Raw genomic sequence first — 10,896 nt, 5'->3', positions numbered from 1 at the left:
GATGCCAAATTTAATTACAGGAGAATTCAAAGAAATAATTTTAAAGGAAGAATATTTGGCTAAAGACTTCATAATGTTCCTAAATAATGTTATATGTCATCTTATTTCAGAACGTGGCACAATGATGTTATTTACAGAAAAATCCAGGCCAAAATCCAACAAAAGTTTTAAAGGAAAAAAAAAAGCTGCAATTAATTGTGTATTGTATGCCTTTTAGCATTGACTCAATATTTATGTTTCCTTCTCAGCAATTTTGAATTTTGTTTTCCATTCTTAAATGGGACAAGAGAAAGTACATTTGAAATTTCTTGAAGGTTGTCTTTCTTCCTTCCAAGTGTTTTTATTTAGAAATGTAGAAATTAATTTATATTTAAATATTTTGTTATTTTTAAATGTAAAAATCTCTTACCATTTATTTTTTGTCGAAATATATCCTCTCTTATATAATTTTTTCAGATATTTTTCCTAATCACAGTAAATGTATCTTGCTGCAATGAAAACAATGCTTTTCAGATGGTCCTAGGTAACAGATACTCTCAGCAATGTAAAATTAAGAAAATACTGTTACAAATGATAAATATATATATTATATATTACTACAGCTAATCTAATCTAACATGCAAATGGATTTATGAATATAATCTATAAAATATAAGCTTCAAAACTTTTGGTTGTCCTACTTGTACTTAATACTTTTGTATTAAGACATTATGTCTTTTTTTTGTGTGTATTTTTATTAACAGGACACTTTCTCCTAAATGACGAAGCCTTTAGATGAAAGCAGCATCTTTTCCCCAGAAAAATGAATGTCTCTCCTGACTCTGTCAATGTGTTTTTTATTAGTAAATATCTGGCTTGGTCGGCATAAATTGCCCTTGAGAAGATCATCCTGAATAAGATTTGTCACATTTTCCATAATTGCTGAAATCCTTCCCCTTCATTTAGATAAAATCAGCGTGTCATCTTGTGAGTCGTTGTGGTGCTGACAGAGGGAATGGCCATGTGTTCATGAATCAGTAAAGTCTTGGTCAGATGTCTGCCCCAGAGTGCTGCAGTGTTTCAGTTTTGCTAATGTGTATCTCATCACTACTGTGTTTGAAAAGTGGATTAACTGTGAAAAACTAAAAATAATTTCCCACTAACATGACTTTCAGCTTCTAGTGGTTCAGATTCTAGGATCCAAGAGAAAGAAGGTAAAAAAACCTAACCCCAGTGCCTTTATCCTTCAAAAACCTGCTACAAAAGGGAATCACGCACTTCCCAAAATATTTTTGTGCCCTTAAACTCTTTCCAGCTAAATAACTCATCCCCTTGAACCCATCATACCTTGGTGGCCTTCTGAGGCTTTCCTGCTGCAGAACCTTGTACATATTTTCTGCTGAACAGGGCAGAAAAATAGCTCAATTTGGAGGGCATAAAACCATCTGAATAAACCATACCTCAAGAACACGACCCCATTTCTTTCTGGTATAATATCATACTCTGTTAGTGGAAAGAAAACCTTGAAAGCAGATGTACCTAGCAATAATTATAAAGTCTTCTTTGCAAACAAATGAGCCATAAGTGAGATACTGACAGTAAAGTGATCACACAGCTTTGCTGACCCCTGAGACAGCAGTGAAGTAAGTCATCCCTGTTTCAGTTCTTTTGAAGGAATTACAACAAAAGCTTGGAAAGGAACTAAAACTTAGGTTCCAAAAGGGAACTTTAAATAACATTTTAAAACTAAACTTCCTCAGTCTTTGTAGAAATCTCTATTTGGATTGACTATTATTTCTTTAGTGACAAACACAAAATTCTGTTCTGTCTCATAGAAAAATATATACCACTGCTGGGGTTTTATTATGTTTTTTTAGTTTTTTCTTTTTCCTGGTTGGTTGGTTTGAACTTTTTATTTATTTTTTTTTTTTTTCCCTTCAATTGTATTGTCTGAGATGTGTCTTATTTCCAGGGGCTTTCTTTTCCTGGTTCTTCAGAATTTTTCCAATCTACACTCTTGTGTTTCCATTTAAAGCATTGTAAGTATTAAGATAATAGTAACCTGTTGACATTACTGAAATAACTTGAAGATTGGAAACTAGTGTTTTACTTCATGTTCTTTCAGAAAAGGAGTGTATTTCTTTCTCAGTTCAGTGGGAAGGCCAAAAAAGACTTCCTTTTCCCAGGATGGAGACAGGGTTTTTGCTGGGATCAGATTTTTCTCACTGTTCTCCAACACTTTTTCATTTAAAGGTAGAGCAGCTGTCAGTGGTCATTTAAACTCTGCCAGCTGACTTTTTGTTAGAGAAAATGAGGAATTATTGCACAATTCTTACAGTCATAAAATGTGGCATTTTAATGTGTGTCTGTCCCTCAGATGAGGGTGGTAACAAACACATGGGGGTAAAAAAAAGTTAAGCAGTTTTTGCCTTTTATTGCTGCAGCTGGAGACAGAATGTAGAAATAAGAAATTATGACATTTTGGTGCAAGACCAACGTGTGAACATTTTTTATTAACAGAACACTGGTATTCTTCAGTGTGTTTAGTTAGCGTTATAGGTATTACTGGAGAGTTCCAGTTTTTTATTTGTTTTTTCTTAAACAACTGAACACTTTTGATTTTGATTTTAGTATTATTAAGGCGATAAAAGATTTATTACAGGATAATTGCTATACATATCAGAAAATTTGTTGCAGTGTGTTTCTTGTTAATGGTATGTTCTGTTATTACCTAAGTTGATGGTTTGGTCCAAATGAGACCCTCCCACCCCATGTTGTCAATCTACCCTGAGTCTCCTGTCAATCTGTCTTAGGCCCACCGCATGCTTGGAATTCCACTTTGGAAATCCCCTAAACTTCGATGCTTGATTAGTCCATGTGACCCAACTTTCCCCCACTACCTCCCTCATTGGATGATGATTTTGTGAACCCTGCCTTTTATCCTCCCCAGGATATCTCTGATTAGCTGATGCTTTGTACCCTCCCTTGGAACCACCTCCCTATTTCAGCTGTTGCACACTCGCCTTTTCTGTCTTTTGCCCCCAATATTCCACAGAGCAATAAATCCTCTGTTATCCCATGCAAAAGACCTCCCTCACATCCTTGTTTCCTCAGAGTGCAGACTGACAGCCAAAAAGCCGTAGAGCAAGTGCTCTAGTCACACCTCGGGTCATCCTGCTCCTGGGGTGTGACCCACTCCTGTCGCAGGCCGAAGTGATAGAGCCAGATAAGCTCCGGTGAGATGTGATAAAAATTGAAAACTTTGGTGCTGAAAAATTACTAAACATGAGAGTTGCTTAAAATATCTTTTATAAACTACAGATGAAATAATAAGAAAACAATTTATTTGTTTGCATCCAGAATAATTTCTAACCCATTTTAAGCACAAACATATTTACTTTTTGTTTCAACTCCTAATTACTTGAGCTCTAGCCTAGTGCTCTAGCTCATGCATTATGGATTAAAGTCTCAAAGTAATCAACAGGATGTAAACTGTGGCAGGAGATATGTGAGTTTAAACTGTTAAGCACCACAGGCATACTCCTAACTTGTAATCATGTTTATTTTTAAACAGAGAGAGGAATTAAACCATCTATTTGGCTCTAAGGATTGGATTTGGAGAATTTTGCAGATTTCATATCTCAGCCCTCAGACTGCATGCATTATGTTGTAAACACTAGAGGAAAAGTATTTTTTAATGGTAAAATGTAGACATTGCAGTGAGCTTTATGCTGTGGTGCAGTTAACCAGGAAGGGAATGGATGTGACAGTACTGCTTACGGGTTTGCCCTACCTTGTCAGTAAAGGCACGTTATTTATTTATTTGGCCTTAAAACTTTTCATTATAAAGATCTCAAATAACTAAACATAGACTACATAGTACTGAAGTAGTGTGTGTTGAAGGTTACTTGTGTAATAAATATCATATCTGTTAAAAGAATCAGAAATTTCTTCCACATTCCACCACAAATGCCATCCAGTACCTTTAGTTCGGGTTACAGGTACCACGTTTAACCTTGAATACATGGAAGGGTCTTTTTTGCTATTGAACAGCTGCAATTTCTCCATCAAACCATCTCGTCCAGTCTCTCAACCTTTCCCTGCCTAAGAGATCTGTTTTGTTTTTTTTTTACTTTTTTCAATTTAGCCCTGACTTCTTCATCATCTCTTTGCACTTGGGGCATGGTAATAACATATCCTCTGATATTAAATGCGCTTGGATTAAATGTTCAGGCTAGTGAAGGGTAAAGTGAGAAGTCTGTGCACTCTCTGGTTACTCTCTTTCCTACCTTAAAGAGACATCCTTGGGAAGGTCTATTCACTATCAACAAGAGATGCATGCATTGTTGCTTCATTATAATAAATAACATCTTATTGTGTTATGGAAAGGATGTAGAACTAACTTCACACTTTAGTTTTTCTTTAAAAGGCATAGTTGACTTGATAATCATGATTAACATTTATCCTGTAGTTCATATGAAAGATACATTAGGCAAACTATAATTTATGCTAGAAATATTGTCCAAGAAATGGTGTGAATACCTGGTGGAAAATCACAGTAAAATCAGCTATGGTAACTAAGCTTGAGAATTTTCAAATTTCCCTGGTGATAATTTTCATGCTATTGATACTTTTTGAGAAAAATCTCAGTATACTTTTCAGAATGTCTTTGGTTCTTCTACCAAGAAAAGGAGATGAAGTGGTACAAGGCATGGATGGATGCCCACCCCCTTGTCTGTAGGTCTGTAGCTACTTCCTAGGAAAACAGCAAAACATAATCTACTCTGATCTCTTTTCAGGCAGACAGAAAGGAACAAGCCTTGACTCACAGAAATGTAGAAAGCTTGCATTGGGTTCCTTCTCAAATTCCCTGGGTTAAAAAGCAAGATCATTCCAAAGCTTGATAGTTTTGGTTTTGTTTTTCAATATTTTTCAAGTTTTTCAAAGTTTATGGTCATTTGAGACATCCTAAGTTTACTTACTACACTGAATTTTTAAATCATAGAATCATCAAGGCCCTCCTGAGCCTCCTTTTTTCCAGGCTAAACACCCCCAACTCCCTCAGATGCTCCTTACAGGATTTGTACTCCAGATCCTTCTACAGTTACACTGCCCTTTGCAGGACTAGAAAATGTTTCTAATGCAAAACACATTTGCTGTGTTTAATTTTTTAATTTGCAAACAAATGTTTGCATTTGTTTTACATTTTTTTAAATTTCCTTTTCTGCTTCCTAGCTCTGAACTGTCACTCTGAATTGGATAACTATTCCCCAGTGAAAGTTATTACTCTCAAATAAACAGCATTTGTACTTGACCTGTAAGTGTTGTTTTCTTCATTGTGAAAGACAGTAAAAAAAGGAAGCAATTCATAGCTATTTCATTAATTATTCTCAGAGTAGTAGCAGAAATGTAAATTTCATTTCTGAACACAAATATTTTAATTTACTGTAGAATGTAGAATATGGCTGTGATGATTGTTTTTTTCAAATACAGTCATGTGTTTTACCTCAGAGCACAGATTTATATAGAGCAGACATGGTAACATACCTGGGGTTGGGTGCCTGTTTTCAAAAAATTGCTTATCCTGTTTAGCTAACCATTCTTATTTTTGAAATAAAACACTCAAGTTACTGTAGCAAATAATTTGAACAGTTTAGCAGCATTACTTGAATTACTATTGCTTCAAGCATGTAAAGCTAATGAATCTGTCTCCTAAAAAATATATTTACTGTGGCTGGGGGAGCACCACCTGCTTTTTAGGTAATGGTAACAGCAAATGAGTAGCTGAGTTTCTAGTGCATTCAAACAATCTTAAGGTCTAAAGATCATAAGAAAAACAAGTATACCCTTTGTAATTAAAATTTCACAGACTAGCAATTTTTTTGTTGTTGTTTGATTATAATGGATACATCTTTGAACTATACTTTGTAATTTTTCTTGAATAAGTGCTTTGATAAGCTTGGAAACTGAATATCCAGTTTTGTTCATAGGAGGAGTTATTTAAATGCTAGACAGTTATGTGGAATACTGCGTATATGACCCACTGTAATAACCACAGAAGTCTAATCCTGATATCCCTGATACAGTTTTATGCTGCTGTCTCTTACTGCTAACTTTGGAGGAAACAGCACCCTTTGATTCTTGAATTGATTTCTGTTCACAAATGTGCTGTGATGTGATGGCAGATGACTAAATCAAAATGATGATAAAATTAAAACTTAAGACAGAATGTACAGTAGCACAACAAAAATGTACAAATTTATTCCATGAAATAGTATGTAGCTGCTAACCGTTCAGTAACCCAGCTTGTCTAAACCTTAAGCACTACAACCAAGAAACTTAAAGGCAAACCCACATATGAATCATCTGGATGGAAAAGCAAAGCACTTAAGACTGTGTTTGCAAAAAATCCCCCAAAACCCAAAAACCCCAACAAACCCCAACAAACCCACAAAAAAAAAAAATTCCAGCAAGCAGTACAAAATGTATGCAAAATGTATGTCAGGTCACAGCTGTAAAGTAAACCTTATGTGTGGTCTGAATTGAAGTAGAAACACAAAATACAGTGACAAAGAAGGCAACATTTCTTTGCATTTATTTACTAATGCTTACAAAAACTCTAAATGAATTGCAGTGTTAAAGATTAGCTGCTGCTAAATATCTCTTGAGATGACTCATAAGATATAGCATGAAATTTAAAATGCAAAAAGAAACAGGGAAATAACTGAGCTTTCTTCTCACATCCTTGTCTCCTCCAGTGGTCTGTTCATGAAATCTTGGATTGCCTGGTGTAGGGGTAACCATTTATTAATTGAAGCTTTCAAAGCTGTTATCCACCTAGAAGAAATGAAAGACCAATGAATGTCCCTGATCAATTCTTATGTATACATTGTCCTTTGAAACTCATGTCTAATAGTGGAGTTTGTTCAACTCTGTTACTATGTGTACTCATAATCAGTGGATTGGAGAGATGCAGAAGGTGGAGGCATTAGCAACAACAACAAAAAAAGTCTTAACAGCAGTTTTCCAACATACTGAAAAGCTTTGTCTTTTATTCATTAAATTTAAAGCCCAGGTAGTGTAATTAATAGGCTTTAGGTAAAGTCTCCCACTGACAGATGTGGAATTTGACTGGATTATGGTGAGGGAATTTACCTTCAGAATGTAGTTTCATATCCAATGAAATGGATAATTTCCTTTTGGATAAAGTCCAATTTGCTTAAATTAATTAAATTCTAATTCTAAATTCTAATGGTCATTGATGGAAGTCACTAATTCATGGGAATGAGAAAGATATACACTCCATTCTCACTAATGAGAAGTGCCATAGCTTTTGTGGTCAATGTATTCACCCACACATAATTGTGAAAGGCACCTAATCCAGGTTTACTTCCAAATCTCTGCAGGCCAACCTTGCTGTTGTTCCAGCATTGAAGAGACCAGAAATGATGACTTACATGTTGCAGGATATGTTTTACTGTAGTTTTTCTAAGGATACTGCTAGAGGGAATTCTAGGGGGAAAAATGAAAACAGACTGCAAAGTTGTCACTAGATCTTCCCAAGCTACAGAGCTCCTGGTCTCCTACAGTGTGGTAAATAAACTGGAAAAAAAAAAGACAAACAAAAAATATTTGGTTTACCTTTTGTTTTCATTTACATTCTCTGCACATAAGTAGAAAGTTTTAAATTCTTCAGATGGAGGTTTGAGTTCAATTACAGATCTCTTGGAGCCCAGGGACTGTTCACTCACAATATAGCCCTGCAGGTAAAGGCCACCTGGACAGAATAAAATAGCATGCATTATGTATCCTGCAGATACCATTTACAGAATTTCTGCCAATTACAAGCATACCAAAAAATTTGGCAAATTGGATTTTCAGATCAGTGTATTCAGTTTTACAGACTTTACACTTAAAAATCTGAAAGTTCAGCTTGTTTTTCTTTTATGAAAATTTCAAAAGAGTATTAAATAGGTGTCCTTATCTATCTTATCTAAATAGGCTTGCTTATCTATCAAATGATAAGCAATATATTTATTTAGCTTTTCATTAAATAACACATGGCAAAATATTTTTTCCTAGCATTTGACTGCCATTAATGAGGCTGCTGCAAGTCACCATAAAGTTCTTTGGAAGGGGGGCTCTTGTGGGTAATATTTTCTTTTTCTTTCCTTTAAAAACTAAAGGGATATGGATTTCAATATGATAAAAATTCCTAAAATCAGGTTCGGTTACTCCTGCTGAGATTAGTAACTGAAATGCAGGCCACATTAACCAGCTGCGAAGGAGAGGCATTAGACAGAACTTGATCTTCTGGACATTTTCATTTTAACTGTTTTTTTGGTCTTTTCTTCTTATCTATAGATAATTTATTTTTTTTCTTCAGAATTTATATCAGTGAAACCTAAGGTATAAGTTCACTTTATACATACACGGTGAATAGTCAGAAAGACCTGCAGAACAGGATCTTTATTTTTGGGGAGCCACACATTTAGGAACAACAGCACCAAATTAATGTTCTAGCACTGAGAATGATACAACAGAATGAGAATATGTGGTGAAAACTGAAAAAAAAATGCAATAATGATAAAAAACCACTACCATATAGAAGAATATTTATGTAGTAGGATATTTAAACACCAAAATAAAATATTTGGCATAGGCTTCAGTGTCATAAATGCATAAAACATAATTTCTGGCTATCTGTTAATTCACTGCATTTCTCTATGCAAACCTTAGCTTTGGTTTCATGTAAAGAGGAAATCCCTGGTCATTTCGTAAGTATGGCCTTTGGCAGATGAAGAATGTTATGCAAACGATATGAAGCACAGCACCTTCTGCCTGATCATAATAGCATAAGCCCTAAGAAAAGTTTTCCCCTTTTGATCCAAAGACTGGCTAGTAAGCAAAAAGAAAAGTATTTTCTTTCTGGTTCTTCTGACTGCCAGCTTCTTTAGCATAAGGAGAAAGCATTTGCAGGTCCTCACTCATCCCCTCTGTTTGTGAAGTGAGCTCTGCTTGCAATTGACCAGTAGCATTGTTGTGCTGCTTTGAGAGTGGGCAGCCACCCTCTCCTTCTATGGGTAGGGCTCCTAGATGGTAGCTTTAGCTGCAAATGACCACATCCTGGACCACCAGGTTCTCCAGGAGTAGAAAAGTTCTGCATATTGAGGGGTAGAATAGCTTAACAAGGCCACGTGGAAAACTGGTAGCTTCAGGGCAACCAGACAGAGTTCATGATTTCTGTGGATGCTTCCTAACATGCTGGATATCACAGCTTTCAGGAGACTGCCATCAGTGGGACTGCCTCAACACATCCTGAAGTGCTTTAGAAAGGTGGATCTTGTTTCTGGTAACTACTTCTGAGGTAATGTGTGCAGAATAACTGCATTTCAGAAAGAAAAAAAAAAAATGTGGAAGGAAAAGGAGAAAAGACTAGGGTTAAGAATTAGGTGGCTAGTGAATAAATAGAGACTGAGTCTGGTTTTCCTTCATTGACCTTCATGGAACAGCATGAATTTCCTGATAAGAAACTCTCATTAATGGTAGAAGTTCTACTTGGAAACTGCAGTGAAACATTTTTACTTCAATAATACATTAAAATCTAGCAGCCATCCCTACCTTGGGCAGGTGTAGACCGCAGAGTGGCATAAAAGTACAAACAGCCATCCTTCAGAATGCAATAGTGCTGAATCCAGACATCTTTGCTCCTGTCCAGCTGGTGGAGAAGCCCCAGGCACTCAGGGTTCTTGATAGCCAGTGGTGGGAGTGTAGTGTTATGCAATGTGACATCTACCCATACATGGTTCTGTAAAGTAAGCATGTAATGAAATGTTCTGGTAAAAAATTAGAGAGGACATGCTGGTATGAAAAGACACAAGCTCTAGTCTTCTGCTAAGAAATTAACTTCTTTTGTAAAAATATTTTGAAAAGTTGTGCGGGCTTTGGCTAGAATAGAGTTATTTTTCTTCACAGTAGCTAGTATGGCGCTGTGTTTGGGTTTTGTGTTGAAAACAATGCTAAAAACACAGGGATCTTTTAGTTATTGCTGAGAAGGACTTGATTTGAGCCAAAGGCTTTCTGCCCTTCACCCCACCAGTGAGGAGGCTCGGGATGCCCAAGGAGTTGGGAGGGAACTCAGCCAGAAGAGGTGACCCTAAAAGACCACAAGGATATCTCAGACGGTGCAACATGCTCAGCATATGAAACTTGGGGAAGAAGAAGGAAATGGGTAAAAGTTTGGAAGAAGGAAATGGGGAAAAGATGGTGTTTCTCTGCCTGAGTACCCATTACATAAGATGGGGTCATGCTCTCCTGGGGATGGCTGAACACCTGCCCAGCCATGGGGAGGGGTGAATGAATCCCTTGGTTTGCTCTTCTTCTCTTTGTGGGTTTTCCTTTACCTATTCAAATGTCTTTATCTCAACCCACAGGTCTTCTCACTTTTAGTCTTCTGATCCTCTCCCCTCCTCACACTGTGAGTTAGTGAATGGGCAGCTGTGTGGGGCTGAGCTGCTACTGGGGTTAAAACAAAATTCAATGCTGAAAATGAAATTACATAAATATATATGTGATAGAAAATATCCAGGTGTCTACTTTCTTAAAATAATGATTCGTCTTTTCTGTCTTTTTTATTTTTCAGTACATGTTTTGTAGGTACAAACAGGATTACTTCACAGCTGTATGAAGTTTGGTTGTTTTATTTTAAATTACTTTCTTGATTGTTTGACTTCAGTAGTCTTTACTGTATATAATATAGCAAGACAAAATTCACCATTTGCTCTCAGGATTTCAGAGAAAATGTTGTGGTATCTGTCAGTGGGATACTGCATTCAGACTTGGGTGAAAGTACTACTACACATAACATCTTCTCTTCCCCTTCCCCTTCCCCTTCCCCTTCCCCTTCCCCTTCCCCTT

The 10,896-nt window shown here is 36.3% G+C and overlaps 1 protein-coding gene across 7 annotated transcripts in view; it reads right to left on the bottom strand.

Moving 5' to 3' along the window:
* Nucleotides 1-6,557: 6,557 nt before the first annotated feature.
* LOC107216238 overlaps nt 6,558-10,896 on the bottom strand; it is a 40,594-nt gene continuing 36,255 nt past the window's right edge. For 5 of the 7 annotated variants that reach the window (XM_015653021.2, XM_015653020.2, XM_015653022.3 and 2 more), the window contains 3 exons: nt 9,601-9,787; nt 7,621-7,756; nt 6,558-6,816 (listed from right to left, as the gene is read on the bottom strand). In XM_015653021.2, the coding sequence (XP_015508507.1) occupies nt 6,717-6,816; nt 7,621-7,756; nt 9,601-9,787 (423 nt within the window). In that variant the 3' untranslated portion in view covers nt 6,558-6,716. Of the gene's footprint in view, nt 6,817-7,436; nt 7,582-7,620; nt 7,757-9,600; nt 9,788-10,896 lie in introns of those variants that run through there. The other 2 variants (XR_001525431.2, XR_001525432.1) reach the window with 2 other exon arrangements.

The sequence above is a fragment of the Parus major genome, chromosome Z (genome assembly GCF_001522545.3).
Source record: "Parus major isolate Abel chromosome Z, Parus_major1.1, whole genome shotgun sequence".
NCBI classification, from domain to species: Eukaryota; Metazoa; Chordata; class Aves; order Passeriformes; family Paridae; genus Parus; species Parus major.
This window is presented reverse-complemented; position numbering and strand designations above follow the sequence as displayed.